This window comes from Microtus pennsylvanicus, chromosome 3 (assembly GCF_037038515.1).
Source record: "Microtus pennsylvanicus isolate mMicPen1 chromosome 3, mMicPen1.hap1, whole genome shotgun sequence".
In the NCBI taxonomy this organism is placed as follows: domain Eukaryota; kingdom Metazoa; phylum Chordata; class Mammalia; order Rodentia; family Cricetidae; genus Microtus; species Microtus pennsylvanicus.
Window position 1 is genome coordinate 50,532,487 of NC_134581.1, and position 23,785 is coordinate 50,556,271.

At 41.1% G+C, this 23,785-nt stretch overlaps 1 protein-coding gene across 2 annotated transcripts; it reads right to left on the minus strand.

Moving 5' to 3' along the window:
• Window positions 1–1,913: 1,913 nt before the first annotated feature.
• Bnip2 (BCL2 interacting protein 2) lies at window positions 1,914–19,263 on the minus strand. Of its 2 annotated transcripts, XM_075965352.1 has the most exons (11): window positions 19,129–19,263; window positions 13,662–13,768; window positions 13,048–13,115; window positions 12,116–12,292; window positions 10,145–10,321; window positions 8,172–8,274; window positions 7,192–7,323; window positions 5,842–5,928; window positions 5,644–5,742; window positions 4,973–5,008; window positions 1,914–2,228 (listed from the first exon to the last, which is right to left on the minus strand). In XM_075965352.1, the coding sequence occupies exons 2-11, from the start codon at window positions 13,709–13,711 to the stop codon at window positions 2,177–2,179; spliced, it is 981 nt and encodes a 326-aa protein (XP_075821467.1). In that variant the 5' UTR covers window positions 13,712–13,768; window positions 19,129–19,263; the 3' UTR covers window positions 1,914–2,176. The 2 variants fall into 2 exon arrangements, with proteins under 2 accessions (XP_075821467.1, XP_075821466.1); XM_075965351.1 differs by lacking the exon at window positions 4,973–5,008.
• Window positions 19,264–23,785: the final 4,522 nt, after the last annotated feature.

The following is a 23,785-nucleotide window of genomic DNA, read 5'->3' on the forward strand; positions in this document are numbered from 1 at the left end:
TAAAAAAGATTTAGCTTTGTGTATGTGTGTGTGGCACTTTGGATGGCATTATGGTATGCAGGTGCCCAGAAGCCAGAGAGGGCGTCAAATCCCCTGGAGCTGGAGTTGCAGGTGGGCATGAACTGCCTGCTGTGAGTGCTGGCAACAAACTTGGAAGTGCTCTTACAATCACTGAGCCAGCTCTCCAGTCCCTCTTGAACTTTAATGCTCTAAACTGAATATAGGCTACTTCTACTCTTTAAAAATTGAGGGAAAAAAATCACTTCTGAAAAAAGTAAACAAAATAAAAAGCTGAAGCTACTGTCTGTATTTTGAAACTGAAGATCCAAGTACTTTATGTGGAAGAAAACCAGTGACAAAGCTCAGCCTATTTGGGAGGAGAGAGGCGGATGAGGCCTTCTACAAGCTACTCATGATTCTCGGGGTTAAGTACAGAAGGATGTCTACAGAACTATATAGCCCAGGCCTTAAACTCATAGAGCTCTGTCTGCCTTTACCTCCCAAGTGCTGGGATTAAAGATGGATGCCATCATGCCAGGCTTTATACAACTCTTCTAAAGTTCCCTTCACCAACACGAGTCAAATGGTTCTGGCTCAGTATACTACAATGACACTAGCTAGCAAAGGCCTTGCTTGGAGAGCTGGATCTAAGCTGAGAGGTTGTGGAGCAATATTTTACCCAGAGTCCTCCAGCTTGGCTGTGATTGTTTTAACTAGCAGGTCAAATTTATGCCTGCAAAGGACAAAGAAGTAAAGAAAAATTCCCTTTTGCAATAGAAGCTTAACACTAAAAACTGACACCAGGAAAGGTCCCATGTTCAGTACAGGAGGGAATAATCTTCTAAGTTTAGTTCATACCTGATTTAATTTTGCTGTGCTAGGTCACTCTTGTAAACAGCTGACAGGAAAGACTGGGTGGTGTGAAGCCGATACATCAACTAAATATGTACATGCCAGACAAGTTCATGACACAAGACTAGACCAAGTTGTTGTTTGAGAATTATTTTGTAGATAATTAAACCCTGCTTGGAGGCACAAATAAAATTTATTTCAATGTTCAGTCAAGGTACTTAACCACATGAAATAAAGACTTACGTACAAAAAAATGTCATCCTGAGTGCATACCAGTGGTGCTCCAACACTTAGAGAACGGACCCATGTCTAGCACTGTCATGCCACCCAACAGCTACAGGAAGACCTATCTACTCAGGTCAGATAGTACTGTGGTCAAATAACTGACAAGTACTCTGGGCACGTCAATAGTAGCCCATCTGCTCTACAGATGCAGCTGACCATGAACACTGACCACAGTCTGCATACCTCACAGCATCACACACATGGACACAACTCACTTCACATTAGTGAACACCTCTTAAGAGCTTCCTTTCTTTCTTTCTTCCTTCCTTTTTTTCTTTCTTTCTTTCTTTCTTTCTTTCTTTCTTTCTTTCTTTCTTTTTCTCTTTTTAAAACAGCTCTGACTTTGGGTAAAATAAATGTCCCTTATATACATATATCCACACCCTAAATACTAGCTTCTCAAAATCTCTGGTTCTAACATGTATTTCGAGAGGAAAGTGAGCTGTTCACCTGCCTATACTTCCACCACATTAAGAAGCAATGTGCTTTCAGGTGAGGAGAAGCTCGGGCTGCTACTACTGACTAGATCATGTGCATGACCCCAGGCACTCCGCATCAGTATAACTGTCCCTGCTTTAGGACAAATCAGCCTAAGTTACCCAGGAAATGTATCCAACCATGTACAAAAACAAGTCTTACATGCCTTTACATTTAAAATTGTGTGTATTCTTCCACGATAGGTACACACTAAAAAATATTGCCCCCAACATAAAAAATATATATTATTTCTTTCCTTTGTCATTTATGTATATAAATATTTTACTGAAGATGCATCATTCAAATAAACAAATGCAAAAATTGCTTTATATAAAGTGTAGTTCTCTGCTATTCAGCAATATAAAATGATTACAATATAATTAGTCATGAAAGAGCTAAATTCAGGAATTGCAAACCATTACAGCAGTGAACAGTTCCTTATACAAGAGTCCACTTGGAAAGGAGTCAAGTAATTTTGTAACAGATTACATAAAAACTCGAGCCATGAATGCACTACGAGCTTCCCTGGCGCTCTTTGTCTCATCTGGACAGGACGCTGAACCTACTGCTCACTGTTTGCTGGTTCTTGTTTTCCATTAAGCTCTTGATCAACTCTGTTCAATGAGAAACACAGGTAATTAAAAATAACCAAGACACTGGCAACCAGATGATTTCCTTCTGAAAAAAAACTACATTTTGCACAGATTATTTTGTTAAATAAACAAAGCCTTGCAAACAAAGCAGATACAGTAGAAGGAAAAACAAGCACAAAATATTTCCCCAAAGAAACAGTAAACTGACAAGGATACAAACACCACTGTTTAGGGCTATAGGATACTTTATGTTCACAGCCATAAACATCCTAAGAGCCCATGGCTTGTAATTCCCCTACAGCAGGAAGTTCAGTGGGTGAGACTGTTGAGAAGAAGGAACTCTCTCAAAAATGACTGCTAACTGAAATTTAAATGTATCACTAAAGTCACCAACTGACAAATTAACAATTTAAAATCCAGAAACCAACTGTGTTTTATAGAATGGTTAACTATTTTCTGAAATTCACAGGTAGACTGTGTACCAATACCTTCCATTTATTTTGACAATAAGCCATATGGACTCAATATTCAGAAATATCTACATGAGTTACAAAATCTCACTGGATTAATGTTGGCTTGGCCAGAGGTTCTACCAAAACTTAGGTACATGGAGATGAAAAGATAACACGACAACAGCATTAACCCTCTGCAACAGTTTGAACAGCTGATTGGAGATGCTTAAGTCACGTTGGTTCAAAGCGGGAAGGTACTTTTCACACCTTTTCCCATCCCTACTATCACCTGGATAAGTAAAAAGCTCTGGTCTGTTGTGAAAATACAGTATGTTGGTAACAAAGATTAGATATCTACTCCTGTTAAGGCCTGCAATATACAGCCAATCTGTTCAATATGAACTATTGTTAACAAGTAATTGTAGGCACTGCTAAAACAAGACAACCTGTCTGACTACAGACTCCACATTGCAGAAAGAAACACTAAAAAGGACTTCAATCCTTAGTTCTTACCAAACACTGGGAACATCCTCATCTCTGGGATTCTACCTAACAGATGCTCGCCACACCTACAACCCAAAGTTTGGTTTTAAACATATTTCTATATTTAAAGCTAATTGAAAAAACTTGTTTCTCAAACTCACCTTTCAATGCTAAAGAAAGTTTTGTAAGAATTAAATGCTGAAAGATATGTATAAACTGCCCTATTGAGGATTGAACAGAAGCAAAAGGGGGGAAAAGCTGAGAAAAATTTATGTATGTACATATACACACACAAACATACATATATTAGCAGAGTGAACATAGATTAAGGAAAGATGAGAAAGTGGAAGGGACCACAGGGAGGAACATTCGAGATGAAATAACTGCGACAGGTTTCAAACAATGAAAATAAAACGTTTGAGTTTCACTTTTTATGTGATGCCTGATTATTTTTGACAGTTGATCAAATACTAAACCCTTTTTAAAAAGGGAATTATCAGTACACTTCCTCAACAGAAGCAACTCTTATTTTGAAACAGGGTCTCTCTCGGACTCTGTCATCATGGTTGTCCTGAAACTCACTCTGTAGACCAGGCTGGCTTCAACTCACAGAGATCCGCCTGCCTCTGCTTCCCGAGTGCTAGGATTAAAGGTGTTTGCCAGCCTCCAATTCCCAGCAAATCATTTTAAAGTCTAGAATTATGGATGCTATTTTTGAGTTTCAGCCACTCCTGTGGTGTCTAGAGAGGAAAGCAGAGCTCACTACCCAAGCCACTGCTAACATCACTTAGCGAGTCTTGGTTAATTGGAACAGTGATGTACAGAAATGTCATTACGATTCTTTTACATGGTTAGTTGAATTGTTTCCAAAAAAAAATCAAAGTACTCAAAATTAAGATTATACCAGCAAAGGTTCTGACTGGTTCCACAGATGAGTAAATTAATACATATAAATCTCTGATCTTAATTCCTAAGATCATAGTAAGTGATATTTTGCTAATGTTAACTTTTTTTAAAAACAAAACAAAACAAAACAAAATCTATTAACAGTGGGTTAACAGTGGTATGGTGGTAGAGAGCCACAACCTCACATTCAGAGACCAAGGCAGAAGACTGTGTGAGAGAGAGGTCAGCCTGGGCTAGAGAGTAAGACCATCTCTAAAACAAAGCAAAACAAACCCCACAAAACTAATAAATTAAACCCAAGGCCTTCACTTTTCTACACTACTATGTAAAATGGTAAACTATTTTACACTCTACCTTTCATCTTTCCGCTAAAACATTAACAAATGAAAGGTTGTTACACTCAAAGCAAGTGTTCAAAATTAAAGTGGAAATCAGAGTTTAACTGTTAAATGGTACACTGAATTTTAGGTATTTCATCGCATGTAGAGTTTGACTGGTTAGCAGGCTATTTAATTTAAGCATATAAAGAAAACCAATGTTGGTTAGCCAAAGAGTATACGCATTGTAAATATAACCATTGACCCTGAGGGAATAAGCTGTGGCTGGAAAATGTCTGTGTAACTATTTCAAAAGCACAGTGGGAAAGTAGTCAAAGGCCTGGATTTTAAATAGCACCCCAGGCATTTCCCTGGTTCAGCACTGTATTCCGACCAGCACAAGAAGGGCTGTGATTCCTAACAAGCATTAAGTATGCTCATATTTGAAAAGAGCAGCTTGGGGTTTGCACTGTACTGGGCTCCGGGCAACATTTATATTTACAAGTGCTATTCTCTCTGTTTGCGAGCTAACCAACCAGCAGCAGGGTTAGTCTGCGCGATGCAAATGGACTAGTCTATATGCAACCCAGTCAAGGTGTGCATGTACCTTTTTTGTCTCTTTTTAAACTTTTCTTCTTCATACCTTGGTAGGGAAGAGTTATTTCAGTAAATGTACATTATGAGATTTAAGAAAACAAAAAAAGACTAAAAGTGTAAGTTTGCAGGCACAACTACAAAATGCTAATATTTAACACATGACGTAGAAGATAAAAACTGACTCAGTAAACTCTGGTTTGGATACACGTAAGCCTAAAACTCTGAGACCAACAGAGACAGAACCCCTTCCTGGACCACGGCACTGGGGTGCCAAGTGTTTATGCTGACAGTCTCACCAAGTCCCTTAGAAGGCAGCTGGAGGTCAACTGTGAGACAGAAAATGCTAGTCTCCGGAAAATATTAAGACCAACTTAATTTAAGCAACAATTCATTTCTTTAGCAATATGACTGTTTCAATAACATGATAAATTCATTCCATCTGGAAAAGCTGTTATGTCAAGTTGAGAAGCTACTCTTTAGGCCTGGTACTTCAGGAAACTCTCAGATTATAAACAGCATTTCATACATAAAGGATTCATGACCAGCCATCACCTCTGGTAATGTAAAAATGTTGATGTATGGGGGAGGTGTGGGCAAGGCTTTTGTCCTAGAATACAGAGTGGAAGGAACTCCCTCCTCCTGCACAGAGACAAAAACAGATGGAAGAGGGCAGGTACGTACTGTCTGATGCACTCTGGTATGCCGACGTACTCCATGGGAACAAGCTCCGCGAGCTCTGCCAAATTAAAGACGTATCTAATTTTCTGACTGAATTTTGAACTAGGGAAGAAAACACAACCAATTATCTCAATATTTCTGACACATAAAACTGACATTTCAATACAAGGAACTTTTTTTTGAAGGGTCTTCGAAAATTACCTGATAAATGGTCTTGTAACAGCCAGAAGGGTTCGGATAAACCATGAAGGGTGAACAATGATTAGAGACTTCAGGTTTTTCCGTAATCTGGAGATAAAAAAAAAAATTATAGAAATTTCTATAAATTGTAACACAAAAAGTTAAGCATAAACAAATATGTGCAAGTTTGTACTAAATAACTAAAAAAGAAGTCACCAAAATTTGTCATTTAGGTATAACATTTCTAATGACAAGAAAATGCATTTATGAATTCTAAATACCTCTCCTATGCTATGAAATAAACTTTCTTTCATTTGGATAAATTCATCTCCTCTTCTGTTGTTTTCTCTTAGCACATAAAGTGGTATCCAGAGCTGTCCAGCAGGAAAAGAGTTCACACTGAACTTTATAAAAGCAAACCATTGGCCTGTTTGAGTCTGGGAATGAACTGGCATTTGCTTCTAACACCATGAAAAGCACCAACTTGTAAGGAGGATAGGACAGAGACAACCAAAGGACAGGGCAAAGGAGTCAGACCCAATCATGTTCTAGAGATTTACAAATCTCCAATAATAAGGAAAGTCTCCTTTTTAGGCACATGTATATGACTTTTAAAAAATCACAAAGTATAACTAACATGTTTGCTAATGAAAGCAAACCTATTAACAGGCCTCAGTAAGTCAGTTGAGTCAGCTAAGGCAAAAATCAAACCTCTAGCAAGAGTAAAGTTGCCCCACTGGCATGGACAAATGACTCTCAAGAGAGCACACTTCTAATGTTTGTTCTGAAAAACTACAGCTGGGCTAGTATCTTGATGAAACCTAAGAGCTGGGAAGAGAGCCCAGTAGGTAAATTGCCTGCTTTGTAAGCATGGGGACCTGGGTGCCACACCCCAGAAGCCAGATAAAAAACATAAGATCATGGCAGGCATGTAATCTCTCTCAGTGCTGGGACACTCCAGGCACCTGGCTAAGCCCAGTCAGTGAGCTCCAGGTCCTCGTCAGAACTGTCTAAGAAACAAAGTGAAAAGTGCCTGAGGAATCACCTTAGGCTGACCCCTGACTTCCACACAGAACTGTGCAAAGCAGTTCAGGAACATTCTCCTTTCCCACGATGAGTAAGAATGTGTTCCACATGACATAAGAATGCAGAGCAATCGTGTGTGTTTTGCATAATTAAAGCCACTCTTACTTAATAAAGCACAGACTTAAGTTATTCTCCATGACACTGCACAATGCCATTTTTAGAAAATAAAAACATTAAGAAATTGATAAGTACAACTGAAGAAAATGATATGGTATCTTTAAACAGCAACAAAGAGTATACTTTAATAAAACCACTGTAAAAATCTGTCAGCTAAATCTACAGTACCGTCGATCAATCTGCTGGTAGCATCTCCGGAGCCAGCCCAAACTGGGCATTTTCCTTCGAGTTGTTGCACCGTTTAAGTAGATGATCATGTAGTTTTCTGCTACCAACAGCTCTAAAGTGCCAATAACATACCTATAAAAACAAATTAAGTGCACGCCTTAGATGTCACTAGTCAGGACTGAACTAGGCCCTCCAAATAACACAATTCCCCTCTTTCCCTCCATAATGAGAGCAAACACCTGTAGCAGCTGATATGACTGTTCAAACAAAGTCACACCAAACCCACAGACTGGATGGCACTGTGTGCGGTCAGGGGAAAGGTGGGACCAGGGCACGACACACACTGCTTTTCTCTGTGTATGCTCTGGAACTTTGCAGTAGAAAATAGAAACTGACACTAAGCTGAGAAAAAGAGGGACTGTGGAAATGAAAAGAACCTTGTCAGCTCATCGTGCCGAATCCCAAGGACAGATGTAATTTAGTCACATAATTTTGAGATGGTCCAGTTAGTTACCTCTTTAAACAACGTGTTTCCAAATAATGAAGTTGGTAGATAATTTATTCTAATTTTAAGAGGCATGTTTTTTTCTGTTGAATTGGAAAATACAGTTTCATGTAATGCCAAAGGACTTGGGAACTCAGAAACAGGGTAACTTCTATATTTTGTTACTATTGTCACCTACTGGGTGGGGTATACACCTGCCAGGCCGGAGCTGTCACTGAGATGTATCCCTAGTTCTTTTTGACATTTTGAGGCAAGGTCTCATTAAGTTGCCCAAGTTGGCCCTAACCTCAATTTGTATGTAATTCAGATGGGCCATCAACTTGTGATCCTTCTCCCTCAACTTCCGGAATAGCTGGGATTACTGTCCTGTACCATCAGTGCTTCTTTCTAACTTTTACAAAGCTTAGTTCACTAGCATAAACTGAGTCTAATTAGCTCCAAATGCTGTTCAAACATCTTACTAAGACATACTTACTTAAAAAGATTGTCCATCAGATATCTATAGTTAGGCTGACCACTTTCAGGCATAAAACAGACAGCAAACACAACAATGGCATTTAAACCATCCCCGTAATAGCCTGAGAAGAAAAAAAAAGGGGTAAAATCTTTAGCACAATTTCACTCTGAAGGATTTTCATTTTTAATTGTGTGTGTGTGTGTGTGTGAGAGAGAGAGAGAGAGAGAGAGAGAGAGAGAGAGAGAGAGAGAGAGAGAGCGCGAGCAGAGCTTCCAGATGAATGCAGACTGTAAAGATGAGCAAGGGACACATCTAGCAAAGTAAATTCAGTGGGAACAATTTCGTATGAGAAAGAAAAGCCCATCTGGCCAGTGTTGGCACTTGAGGCTATGCAACACGTTTTATCCAGAGTGAATTGCATGCCGATAATGAAGATGCTGAAACTATTTGCCCCACACCTGGGAGAATTCCTACAGCTGGACCAACAGACTGACAACTGCAGTTTCCTAGCTTTCTGGCCCACTTGCCAATCTTCTAAGGGAATGAACTATTTCCGTGCGTCTCATAAACAAGAAAAGTGGGTGCCCCACTCAACATGTGGAATGAGCTGTGCACAAAGTGAACAAAAGGTTGCAGCCAAACCTCGGGACGGCTTGTGCCCACACTGCAGCATCCTCGTCACATACCAAACTGTAAACAACTTACACCTAGCAGCGCTGCAGTGGATCCAGATTATCTGGGCAATCAAATATCCAGCGATAGAGGTTAAACTAGGAACACATGGATGAAGCTCAAAACTATGCTGAGGGCAAGTAGTGCACACCATGTGAGACTAGTCACATGGAAGGCTGACTGTGCGACAGGATGAACAGTGGCTTCTAGAGAGGATGGACTCACTGGAAAGGGATGGATGGAGAGCTTCCGGGACAAAGTGAAATGTTCTATATGAGCACAGGTCATCCTATGTGTGCATCTATGTACATGTTTATGTACACTGAGAGACATATAAGCTTGAACAAAGAGTTCGAGAAATTAAGTCTTTTTGAGAAGTAAACATATAGGGTTCAACTACTACACTTTTTAAACTTACAGTAAACATATAAAAATAATTTTAAAAAGTTATTTGTATGGTGCCCGTGGAGGCCACAAGAAGGTATTAAGTTCTATGGGACTGGAGTTGCAGATTGGCTGTGAGCTATCATGTGGGTGCTGGAAATTGAACTTGGGTTCACTGAAAGAGCAGCCAGTACTCTTACCCATCTCTCCAATCACTGTATAAATATATTTTGAGAAAGGGTTTCTCTGTAGCTTTGGGGCCTGTCCTGGAACGAGCTCTTGTAGACCAGGCTGGCCTTGAACTCACAGACTGCCTCTGCCTCCCGAGTGCTGGGATTAAAGGCGTGTGCTACCACCTTTAATCTATAAGTAATTTTTAATTGTCCTTTTATTGTTTTACTTTAAGTCTTTTATATTTCTGGGGCTGGCTCTGCAGTTACAAACACGGGCTGCTCTTCCAGAAGACTCAGGCTTGATTCCCAGCTTTCAAATCGCAGCTCAAAATCATTTCTACCTCCAGTTCCAGGGAATCTGATACCCTCTTCTGGCCTTCATGGAGATATGAAACACACAAATGGTGGTGTCCAGACATACATACAGGCAAAATATGCAACCACATAAAAAACGTTAAAACAAGGCCAGATGGTTGTGGTACACATGCCTTTAGTTCCAGCACTTGGGAAGCAGAGGCAGGTGGATCTTTGTGAGTTTGGTGCCAACCTGGTCTACAAAGCAAGTTCCAGGACCACCAAGGGTACACAAAGAAACCCTGTCTTGAAAAATCAAAAACAAACAAAAAAAATACTCAGAAAAATCCTTTTATATTATTAATTTGAGAGTTTTTCATTATTCTTTCAAAATAAGCTATTATCTCCAGGCACATTTTCTGACTGCGTTTAGAGCTAAAGATTCAGAGGATGATCCCTAACCCTTACCTCCATGGCTAATAACTTTTTTGTAGGGTTCGATCGCCTTCATATCTACCCTGTGGTCCTGTTCTCCAATTCTGAACATGCGCCAGCGGCGCCCATCTTCCTTCTCTTCTGTGGCTGTGTATTCAGTAATTGAGCCTTTCCTAATGACTTCAGTAGTTTTGGGTTTGGGAAGATCATCTGTTAAAATAAAAGGCTTTTCAATCACAAACTGTCATTTACATAATAAAAATCAAAACTGTATGTTAACCACTTTACTATCTAGATTATTCCGAGTTTTCTGTTTTCTTTTTGGTGTTCTGATATGCTTCCCAGGCTAGCCTCACCCTCATGGGCTCAGGTGATTCTGTCTCAGTCTCCCAGTATCCGGAGAACAGCTGCACACCACCTGAAATTAGCACTCACATAACAAGAAAAGATTTGTTCTTACTTAGGGCCAATTTATGGCTTCAAGATCAGTTTCAGAACTTTCCATTGCCCAATTCAACAAAGCACAAGTTAGTGCATCATTTACACCAGCTTAGGAAAGCTAGAGCTATCACAATCTTACTCCACATGCCTCGCATGCCTTTCCAGAGTCCATTCGGGTTACTAATGTAGCTTACTTCAAGTAACCATCTGACAGCCAATTGTTTTTAGTACATACACTAATTATAAAGCATTGTAATACAAGATAGAAAGTGGTTAACTACTCAGTGATCATTTTCCATTTGATCAGTTTTATAAAGCAGTCATGTACTTTTCTGAGGAATACATGCAAAAATTTACATAAATTAATACTAGCCAAAGCACCAATGATTACGTACAATTTACATTTGCAGATTGCAGTTTAGTTGATTTAAAATGAAGGAATGATTTTTAAAACTTTAGTATGCCAGTCCTTACCAAAAGATGGGGGGAGGGGAAACCTACTGCATGTTAGTTGTTTCCAAGACAAAGCTGTTAACGGAAAATTTCCTTCCAGGCAATGACTACAGCAGCATTAAGGAGAGAAGAGACAAAACACACAGGCAGAGAACTATTTCAGTGTCTGTATAAAAGACTGCTTCTTAGTGGGCTGCTTATTGAACCATAAAACAGGGAAGAAAAACAAAAGAACAAAAGCTACAGAGTATCATTCTTCATTACCTATAAAGTGTCTACAGCTTAAGTACAATTTTGATGTAAAATTCACTTCAAAGATGAAACAAAAAGATTATCAACATTTGTCTAAATATTATAGTCAACTACTGCCTAATTCTAGAATGCACACAAAGCAAAATACACACCAATGTTTCTGAACACAATCCAATTAATTAGAACAGCAAAGGCAGATTGGGGCCGAGCACTCATTGCTTCAAGGTGACAGTTTTACAGGTGCAGCAGCCCTCAGCGCCTCTCCTGCCAATCCTTAGACATTTATCACTATTATTATTGTTGTTGTTGTTGTTGTTGTTATCGTTATTTGAGACAGGATTATGTCGTCCTGGCTGACACTGAACACGCTGTGTAGACCAGGGTAACCTAGAACTCGAGAGATTCTTCTGCTTCTGCCTCTGTAGTGCTGAGATTAAACGGATGTGCCACCATGCCCAGCCCTTAAGTGTTTTCAGTATATTCCTTACATCTCTTTAGAGGACTTTTTTCTTACTAGATTGACTGACAAGAAGATACTGGAATATTAGGCAATACTTTTGAAGCAACTATGAAAAACAAACTTTACAATATTGGGCAAGTAAGAAAAAACAAAACAAAACTAAATGAAAGCTACCTGCATAATCTACAGTCTTGAAAACTTCAGGTATTTTCAGAATCGTCTACTTTAGTAACAAACTTAGGAACTGCAGAAAAATTAACATATTTTATACAAAATCCTTCAAGGGATTTTAGCAGGTTTCATGTTTAAGATTTGGATATATCCTACTTTTCCTAAAGAGAACACCAGGTAAACATTATGTAATATGAACACAAAGCTCACAGGAAAGCAGTGATTACCTTCCCACTCAAACTCATCACTGTTCTCTGATGGCGTGTCTAAGCCTTCCAGGTCAACCTCCCCACCTTCGTCCAAATCATCCGACCACACGGAGCCTTCACTAGGATCCAGGGTCAGGCTGATGTCTGGGGCCATTAGTTTCTTACGAACTTTATTTCCATTGACTTCTAATGAGTCTGAAATTGGAAAACAAAAAAGAAGACTGCTCAGTTGCCCCAGTTGAAAGAGAAACATTTTAGTCACTTCGTCCTTGAGAAAAACTTTTAAAAGAAAATTCCAAAGCATTAATTCATAAAACTTGGTTGTGATCACTGCTACTGCTTTTTTAAAAAGACATTATTTTCATTCTATTTATTTTTATTTTATGTGTATGGGTGTTTTGCCTGCATGTATGTCTGTATACCACATGTCTGTAGTGCCTGAGGAGGCCAGAAGAGTTCATCAGATCCCCTGAAACTGGAGATATGGGTGCCTGTGAGCTACAATATAGCTGCATCTGCTGGGAATTGAACCCAGGTTCTATGCGGAGCACCAAGTGTTTTTGTTAACTGCTAGGCCACCTCTCCAGACCCAGGAAACTAGTTATAAACACTGTGAGATGCCTGAGGTGGACTTTGAGAATAGCACTCACTCATTTTAAAAGAATTACTTACTACTGCTTCTTTGTCAAGAGATCAAGAATGTATCAGTGTCCTTTTAAACACAGAGGCAGACTTCACTGTTCTTATTAATATAGTCTCTTGTATTCTTTATAAAAATTTCTAAAACCAAAGGAATATTTTTTATGAATTTAAAATTCTCAAGGATTTGCCAAAAATTTGCCTTTTGGTTCCCCCTATCAGAATAAAAATTCAGTGTGTCTTGTTTTCCTCTCTACAAAGAAATGTGCCCAAAAGTAACACAAACTTCACTGAAAATCTCCAGTTCTTACCAGGTTGGCTGTCTGGACCAGTAACATCTAGTATATCTGCTTCAATACTGTCATCTTCTGGTAAAGGTCTAGAAGACAAAAACATGCTCTTTAACCCAGAAATTAAAAACAATTCTATTGAAGTTCAAAGATTCATTAAAAATACTGCTTACGTTATAAAGACTAAAGCCAATTCTTAAGTGCTACAAATCAGTTTGTATGCGTGTGTATGAGGAGGTCAAAAGATAATCTCAGATGTTCCTTAGCACGTCCACTGTGTGAGACAGCATCTCTCACTGGCCTGTGACAGGCCAGTGTGCCCTGGGGATCCGGTCCCCATTTCCCCAGTGCTGGGGTTCCAAGTGGACACCACTAGGCCTGGCGCTCCACTCTGACAGCCCATTCCTCTACCAGCCCAAGACCTTGGCTGAACACAGCTAGAAATCTAAAGTTGACAGGATTAAAACAAGTATGAACGATCACCAGTCACATGTTTCGTTGGAAAATAACTTGCACTTTCTAGAATCTAATGATCATGTGTAACCTCTTCCAAGTCCAACATACATGAGCTGTCATTTTAATAGAGTAATTCTGATGCTTTGTTCCAAATCCATTTAATCAAAAGTATTGCTCACATTGGAAAATCTTCATCCTGCCATTCTTCTTTCAGCTCCACACCTTCCATCCTCAGCCTGGATTCAATGTCAACTTCCAGCTCCTGGCAATCCAGGCAGCCGAGGTCCTGGGAGGGAAAGACGGACAAGAGCCCAATTTCCACTTTATTTATTCCTCATCTGCTGCAAAGGTGCAACAATCCCACCCAAGTTCACATCAGCGCTCCAGCAGCCACAGAAGCGTTAGTTCAGTGAGACCTGACGCTGGCTCAGATAAACAAATGCCTTCCCTAGCACAGAATCCTAACTAAGCCTCTTCTGGACAGGAGTGATTCCAGAACCTGCACTGGTAACTTCTGTAAGTTACCATGCGTACTCACCAGAGCACAGTGCTATGCAGCGTTCACAGCTCCTCCTCTCCATTCCTGAGTCACTTAGAGTCTATCCAGGAGCTTGTCTAGCAAATGACTTGTACTAATTTCTGATGTGCGTCCCACTTGTACCACACCTCTCTCACAGAGCATGCTTTCACATACACAACTATGCATTCTAACTTAAGCCTCAAAGTTTTAGTTTTGCAAGAAAGTGTAAGAATTCTCACTTAAGGTGGAACACTGACTCACCTATCTGACAGAATACAACATTTGAAGTAAACTATAAGTCACGAAGAGGAGTTGGAGAGATGGCTCACGACTACCTGAGACTCCAGTTTCGGGGGTATCATATGCCCTCTTCTGACCTCTGATGGTACTGCATGCACATGGCACACAGACATGTAGGCACACACAAACACATAAAATAAAAAACAAATCTTAAAAAGGAAGTCACGACAATCAGTGGTAAAAACCACAGCAGCAGCTCACAAATGGCTGAAGCAAGAGGAATCACTGAAATTCAACTCATTTCCATTAGAGCAATCAACGGAGCGAGTTACTACAGACAGCACTAAACCACAGTTCTGTCTCTCTCTTTCAAACATGTTCATGCCCGTTAGGCTGTCTTCAAACTTGTGACCTTCATGTTCCAACCTCTGAAGTTCTGAGACTAAGGGTATGACCATGATGCCTAGCTTCACATTTTTAAGTCACACAGTGTAAATGGAAGAACAAAAATAAATAAAACAATGAAGTAATAGTCCATATATCACACCCACACCCTCTGCACTACTTGATTTAAAAAAACTGCAGGGCATAGTAGATGGTGCATGCCTTTTGATTCCAGCACTTGGGAGGCAAAGAAAGGTGGATCTCTGAGTTCGAGGTCAGCCTGGTCTACAGAGTGAGTTCCAGGACAGCTAGAACTGCCATACAAAGAAACCCTGTCTTTAAAACACCAAACCAAACAAAAAGCTACCTCTCTAGATAAATGATGAGAACCATTCACGTTCATTATCAAATGATATTCTAAAAACAAACTACAAAGAAAGTTAAATCCCTAACGTGTTATGTTTCATATAGTGAATTAAATCCATTCCTCTAATAACTAGAGGTCTCCACCTCCCAGATTACGTACTTACTTATACTTGGGTAGGTCTCAAAGGGCTTACATTTTGTAAATCTATTTATTAGCACAGAAGGAAAAAAAAGGTAAGCTGCCAACTTTGTGACTGAACTACTTGCTGGGTAAATAACCAGAATAGCTCCCTGGTCCTGTCCTACCTTTCTGTAGGGCCTTTTTCAAATAACGAGAAAAAAAAAATCTCAGCAACAGCAGCAGAGTCTGACAGTTGCAATCGATAACTTCATCTTAGCACAACGCTCAGCACACTACAAGCCCAACAGTGAAGGCATGCCATTACTAGGCAAGCCTTTGCTCAACCCCTTAAACTTGCTTTGCTTACTGAACTATATAAATAGGATTCCTGTTAAAAGTTTTCCTTAAAATGTTATGAGAATACTTTGTGAGAACATAAATACACACAATATAAATTACTGCTGGTAAAACTATTTGTTATTTGCTAGAAGAAACATTTCTCTTATGAAACGGCTCTAAACAGCTTCATCGCTTGAAAGAGAACTCGTTCAAAACTTTTCATGGAGGCTCAGGTTTGCAGTCCCAGTACTCTGGGGCCTACAAGAGGAATATTGCTGAGTTCAAGACTAACCTGGCTACATAGCAAGACTCTGTCTTTTCAACTACTAAAGCAAAACAACAAAAAGAGTTCTTTATACACAGGCTTATAATCTCAGCTATCGAGACTGCATGTTCAAGGCCAGCCTGGGCCTCTGAGTTAGACTATCTCAAGATAAAACAGGAAGGCAGGGCTGGGCTGTAGCTCAGACACTGCTTGCTCAGCGTCTGGGGCCCCTAATTCAATTCTCAGCACCACAATCAAACCCAGAAAGCCCAACTCCTTGCCCCCTTGCAGTCCACTTCCTCAAGTTTTCCTCCAATGTTCTCACTCATGTGATGTTCATACACCTCTATACATTGCCGTGGGTTCTTAGTTATGGGGACGATTATCTAGGCTAGTTAAACAAAGAGGGGACAGAGAGAAACAGACTAACTCCATCACTCCATCAAGAACTCTGGGGGCAGCACACTAGGTAGATAAAAACACGGTCAACAATTGAGCCCTGTTCTTGGAAGCACTTTATCACCGAGCAGCTGGAGGAACAGGAAACAACATGAAAGGAGTTGGAATAAGCACAGCGGCTCTGGAGGGAATCCGGATGCCTCTGACTCACAGGTTAGCTGCTTATTTCCCAGTTGTGCTTTTAGAACCTTAATGTCAGAATAGGGCAATAGTTTTGATATACTTATGTGTCAAACTAACATACTTCCACAGAATTAGTCTGTCTAGATAGCTCGGCAGCACATCTTTATACCAGTTATCTGTGGCAGTCATAATGAAATCAACAGCCTTTGACCCCAGTCAGGTTAAAAATCAGAGATGATGGATTCCTGCATACACAACTTAGGATAGGTGGTGTGAATCCAAACAGATGGAGAGGGGGAAAGCCATACGCAGTTTAGGAAGATGAGCAAGACTAAGTATTAGGATCCTATCTTGATCTACCTAGGCTGTGACTGACAGTTCTCGAGGTACCTTTACTATCATGTAGTTTAAGCACTGCTGCTAGAAATAGGTGCACACTGAAACCAAACATAGGTGGCAGAAGGCCAGTACTGACCCAGAAGGTTCTGCTTTATTTATGACGAACAGCTTATCTACCCTTGAAGATCAACAAAAAAAATCCCCAAAAACATCCTTCGGATTGCTTATCATTGCTCCCAAATATATGATCACATCCTTCTGAAATCATCTTTTTAAAACACACAAACACACGCACACTGGTGCACACAGGTACGTAGGTGGGTTAGATGTGTGTGCCTTTGGCAGGAGAGCAGGACAGTTTCCAGGCGTGGTTCTCTCTGTCCACTTTGTTTAGAGACAGGGTTTCTCATCTACTTGGATCACGCACGCTCCCAGCTAGTCAGCCATGAGTTTCACGGAGATTCTCCTGCCTTCTCCTCCCATGTTGCCATAAGACTGCTGGGATTATAGCTGACTTTTTATGTGGGTTCTAGAAGTCAAACTCAGGGGGGTTCAGGCTTTCCAGGCAAGTGCCTTTACTGTCTGATCCATCTCCGCCACTACCATCATGTAGGCTTTTCAAGAATGAAACGGAAATGCTTCCACAAAAATGCTTGCTCTCGCTCTCTCTCTCTCTCAACCAACTAGAATGGTTTGAGAGAAACTAACTTCTCTCAGAATTGTGAAAACATAGCATAGGACAAACACACATCTATAAGAATACATTTACTAAACTATCAGTATACAGAATGGACTGGAGATGTATTGACACCCCTGATCTCCAACAGTCTGCGGTGTTATAAAGCGGCTGTATTGGAAAGGCAGGACTATCTGTAATACTACTGTTTTGCTTCATAGCACGTAAGCCTGACCAAAGACCTGACTACCAACAGCCAGAGCCACTCTCGGGTCCAGAGAGACCTCCTTGTTCCCATCACTCCTAGCAGCATTACAGCAGAACAAACAGCCACTGCCCAAAAGGGTAATCCAACTTTACTAGCCATTTTTACACCCATGAGCCACTAATGATTAGTTCGTGCTTCAACCAATCAACAAATGTGTGAGACAGAACGTGATGTTATTATCCCTTTATCTTAGACGGAAAGCAAAAGATAGATAGATACCACATCTTGATTCCCAGACCTACACCAGGACTGTCTGCAGTATAGCACACTGACTCCAGATGGCTACCAACTCGCCACAGGTCTGTAAGGCCAGATTTGGTTATACTTAGTGTGAACGGTGATGTAGTGCCTAAAAATGAAACTGTGCTGATTTATGGTAACTTAGTTCCCACTTCATGTACACACACAGTATCCCACTTCCTAGTCTAACAGTATCTAGTTATAGCTAGAAAACTGAGAACAGCGTTTAGAAAAAAAAAAAAAACAAACCTCAAAGTTTGAGTACCTTAACTAGATAATTTCAATCCTAACTTTGAAGAAGCATCCATTCATAAATCACAGAATTTCTACAAGTGAAAGCTAGAAGGCGGGCTCAGTGGCTGAGCATTCTAGCTGCTCTTCAAGACACGATTTCAGTCCCCATCCCCACAATATCGGCTCACAACAGCCTGTAACACCAGTTCCAAGGGGTTCCAATGCCCTCTGAAGTCGCCCACACCATTTGACCCAGGCACATTTTTAAAAAAATGAGGAAAAAAAATTCTACAATTGCTGGGTTCCTATAAATCATAAGACAAAGTACGTTTCATTCAAGGTGGGAATTCAAGAATAAGGAAAAAGATCCTCCTTAAAATAAAAGTGAGGCTAAAGAATGAAATACTAAGATAAACAATCGCGGGTGGTCGACACTAGAACTACCTTGATAGACACCCTAAGAGCTGTGTCCTCAAAGACTTCCCGGGACAAAGGAAGTTTCAAAGCAATATAATAAAGATCCAAATAAGTGTCTGCTTGAACGTCAGCTGACACAGGGAGAATTGTTCAGTGGTATCGGGTGCATATAGCAATCCAAAGCGTCCTGACCGGTATTTAAATGAAGAGGTTAAGTGTCTGAAAACAAGTAGGGACCGGGCATTGACATGCACACCCTATCCAGAGATAGCAGCCTCTGGACGGAGCAAGAGAGCCTGATGACTTTTAAGATGCAGTTTGTACGCCGTCTGCGTCCATCCCCCGAGGCTATGGGGTGTACTACACGCCCAAGTTTCTTTGTTCGGCTCCAGACTGACGCCGGAGAGGAACACGGAACAAACGTGGCTAGGGGAAGCCAGGAACCGGGAGGTTCCGCCCCAGGCACTTGGCCACAGACGGAAAAGGAAGGGGGCGCGAGGCTGGCACCAGCACCCGGGGCGGGGCGGGGTCCGGCAGTGCGAGGACCCGGAACGCGAACACGCCAGTCCCCGGTCGCCGCTCCTGCCTGGCCTCCAATCCTCCCGCAGCCCTCCGGCTGCGCCCCAGACCGACCCGCCACCCCGGCCGCGCTCACCCCGGAGGAAGCCGCGGCCCCCTCGTCCTCTTTGCCCCTCCAGGCCGGCGACGTGGGGCTGACGGCCAGGTCGCAGAAAGCGGCGGCGGGCAAAGCCCGCTGCCCTCGGTCGGCGGTGGAGACGGGGCCCAGGGCTTCCCGGCCGCTCGCAGCTGCAGTCCCCGCGGCAGCAGCTGACCCGGATTCAGTGCGCACACCCCGGCGGAAGTGACCACCTCCGGACCGGCGCTGGGCGAGGCTGAGGGAGGAAGCGGAGACGGAGCGTCATCCCCAAATCCCCAGTGTCCCTCCTCTCTGCGCACGCGCGGTTGTCCGGGTCGGCTGTCTTCAGCCGGCGAGTTTCTGGCTTCTTGAGGAGGAAGGAGGTCCTGTAAGGCTCTCGCTCTCTCTCCCTTTCTGTTTCTATAGAGACATCACTTTGCTGCCCGAAAGGGCCAGTACTTTCTTTCTGTTTGCCTTTACGTTAACCATATTACTACGTGAATGCAAAAAGGGTGAAAAATAGCCAATGGCTTAGTGGGGTCTCCAGGTCCTTAGAAGAATCAACTTTGATAGAATTCGCCAATGTGAAGACCTTTTCTCTTTAGCAGTGCTTCTGGGAGTAATTCAGGCTCTCCCGTGTCCCGGGTTGGCCTTGAACTCTCCCTGGGTAGTTGAAATAACCTTGAATTTTCCGGCCCCCACCTTTTACAGAGTTCTAGGAGTACCAACAGGATTGTTACCACACCTTTTAAGTGGTAGCAGAGACCGAAGGAGAGGCTCGCTGCCTACTAGGTAAGCTCTCTGCTGAGATCTTATTCCCTCACCCTTTAAAACATGCTTTTCCCAATTATTTGTGGGTCGTATCTTGATGAAATAAATAAATGAAAAAAATGACGTCTTACCTTAAATACTTTATCATCTGAGTCAAGAGCCCTAAAAATCGGCTGTTGTAAAAACACTTCGAAGGATCTCAGTTTCTGTGCGGACCAGTAAACGCTTTTCTGAAGGGCTTCAGTCTACGAAGTGTACTTTAAAGAAGCATCAAAGGACTATTATTTTGAAGGACATAGCCATCCTTCTTAGAAGTTGCACAGGCTTAACCTGTAAACAGTCTAGCAGTTAACTGGGCAGTTCTATGGGGGATGGTAAGTCAGAATTTTAAATTGACCCCAACCACAGCACTTTGCAGCCACAGTCCACATTTGCTCTCTGTTGGCAGAGCTAAGCGTTCTGTGGCTTACCTATAAAATGGGGGAATAATGCCTACCTCACAGGGCTTTAAGAGCAAACAGTATATGTTTATGAATCGAGCGCTTGGAATATTGTGATCACATGTTGGGCATCGTTATGTCCCCTGGCAATCTCTTTAATTACTGGAGGGAAAACATGACAAACCAAACAAAGTTTTAGGAAACCACTTGGGCCAGAAAAGGCATTTCCTCTTCAGTTCCAGGGTGTTTTTTTTCTTTTCTTTTAAAGAAAACAAACTGTCTCTTTTTTTTTCATTTTGCATATCAATCTCAGTTTCCCACTCCTTCCCCTCCTCCTTTTCCCTCTATCTATCCCCCATCCCACCTGCCATCCACTCCTCAGAGAGGGCAAGGCACATTGCTTTGAGGCAGAACCAAGGCCCTCCCCCACTATATCCAGGCTGAGCAAGGCATCTATCCAAAGAGAATAGTTTCCCAAAAAGACAATACAAGCAGTAGGGACAAATCCTGGTGCCACTGCCATGGCCCCACAGTCTGTCCCAGCCATACAACTGTCACCCACATTCAGAGGGACTAGTTTGGACCTATGCTGGTTCTGTCCCTGTTTGACTGGAGTTGGTGAACTCCCATTAGCTCAGGTAAACCCAAGTGTCCCCATCATGGTCTTGACCTCTTTGCTCATATTCTCATTCCTCTCACTCTTCAACTGGACTTAGGGAGCTCAGCCCAGTGCTCTGCTGCGGGTCTCTGCCTCAGCTTCAATCAACCATTAGATGAAGGCTCTATGGTAACATTTAAGATATTCATCAATCTGACTACAGGGCAAGGCAACAATAAATAAATGGGACCTCCTGAAACTGAGAAGCTTCTATAAAGCAAAGGATACAGTCAGTAAGACAAAAAGGCAACCTACTGAATAGGAAAAGATCTTCACCGACCCCACATCAGACAGAGGGCTGATCTCCAAAATATATAAAGAAATTAGACATCAAAATTCCATATAATCCAATTAAAAATGGGATACAGAACAAAACAGAATTATCAACAGATGAATCTCAAATGTCCAAAAGAAACTTAAGCAAATGTTCAATATTCTTAGCCATCAGGGAAATACAAATCAAAATGACTCTGAGATACCGTCTTGCACCAGCCAGAATGGCCAAGATCAAAAATAGCTTATGCTGAAGTGGATGTGGAGTAAGGGGAACACTCCTCCATTGCTGGTGGGACTGCAAACTTGTACAACCACTCTGGAAATCAGTATGGCGGTTTCTCAGCAAATTGAGAATTAACCTACCTCAGGACCCAGCAATACCACTCTTGGATATATACCCAAAAAATGCTCAATCATACTACAAAGGCGTTTGTTCAACTATGTTCGTAGCAGCATTATTTGTAATAGCCAGAAACTGGAAACAACCTAGATGCCCCTCAACCGAAGAATGGATTTTTAAAAATGTGGTACATTTACACATTGAAGTACTACTTACAGGGGGAAAAAAAGACATTTTGAAATTTGCATGCAAATGATTGTAATTAGGAAAAATCATCCTGAGTGAGATATCCCAGCCCCAGAACATGGTATGTATTCACTCAAAAGTGGGTACTAGCTGTAAGGCAAAGGATATTGAACCTATAGTTCATGATCCTAGAGAAGCTAAGTAACAAGGTGAACCCTAAGAAAAACATATATAGATCCACCTGGAAAAGGGAAATAGACAAAAATCGTCTGACAAAATTGGGAGCATGGGGATGGGAGGGTGAAGGGGAAAGAGGAGGGGCGATAGAGAGGGGGAGGAGAACTTGAGGAAACAGGATGGTCGGGATGAAGGGAAGATAGAGATGGGAGCAAGAAAGGGGATATTTTGATTGAGGGAGCCATTATGGGGCTGGCAAGAGACCCAGGAGTCCACAAGGATGATCCCAGCTAAGACCCAAGCAATAGAGGAGAGGGGGCCTGAACAGTTACAGGTGTTTCATAGTTCCTATTTTTATTTCAGGTCTGCAGTGTGCAGAAATCCCCACAGGGTGGCAGAAAATCGCTTGCAATCATGTAAAGGAGTGAGGTTATTGTGGTCTTGAGTTTCTTTAGTAAGTTTGTCATGAAATAAACTTGATCCATGTTTGGTTCTAAGTAGACTATGCTGATATATTTTCTTTTTATCTCCATTTCATGAACTATTTATACTTATTGTTTAAACATTAGAAACTATAGATAAATCAAAAGGATAATCATTATGAGTAGTTATATTTATAGATCCTTAAGATTTGGATATACATATATTAATTTCATGTCCTTCCAAACATCAGATAATGTTAATTTATAGTGTATTTTATTTAAAGATTTCTAAATTTATTTTTAGTTTTCTTAAAAAAATTACAGTGCTTGGAAATGAACCCAGAGCCTCATGCAAACTCTCTACCACTGAGCCACAATCCCAGGTCTCAGCACTCTACCACTGAGCCACGATCCCAGGTCTCAGCATTCTACCACTGAGCCATGATCCCAGCTTCAAAACTCAACCCTATCAACTGCTCAGAGACCATTTGCAATTATACAAAACAGCAATCTTGAAATTTAACTATCATTTTACTTTCAGGATCCAATAAAAAGAACATTGCCCCATGACAGCTGGAAGCAATTCTAGAAGACAACATCCCCTCTCCAAACAAACATTGTCTTCACGGTTAGGGACACCATTTAGGGGTTGGGGCTTGGGTGGAAATTATGTAGGCCCAGAAATCTCAAAAAAAAAAAGAAGGAAAATTGAATGGGATAATAGGTAAATTAGTGTGAACTTACTCACAGTAATAATAATTATAGTGAGTAATAGAATAAATACTTGTGAGTTATTATTTATGGACAATTTACATTGGTATAGATTTTTGTATGTTGATACATGTTTCTACCTCTGTTTAAGGTATTTTGTATATTGATAAAATTTTAGGATATATTTATTATATTGCATTATATATTTCTACCTCTGATCAAGATATTTATACATTGTTTACATTTTGAATTCATTGTCCTCCTTTCCTGCACAGTTGTTTAAAGATTGTTTAATATTCTGATATAAAGTCTTAATCTTTAAGCTATATAGGTATTACATATTATAGGTCAATAGTCATTCATGTTTGTTATACTTTTAGTCAGACTAATTTGGTTCTTTAGATACGTACAGATTGTATTCTGCATAGATAGGTAACCTTCAGCCACTTCAAAGATCTATAGAACATGGCATTTAAATAATTTAGGATTCTGTTGATGTGAGACACGATTGCTCCTGGCAGCACTGATCTATTCCCAAGAAAGTGTTGAGCACCAAAGAGACTCTACTTGGAGTTTGTTTTCTTCTTGGCACAACTAGCCATTTGGTAAGGAACTGCTCATGCCTTGACCACTGACAAAGTGCACGATGTCCAGACTGGACAAGCAGGATACAAGAAAAAAGACTGCAAACCTT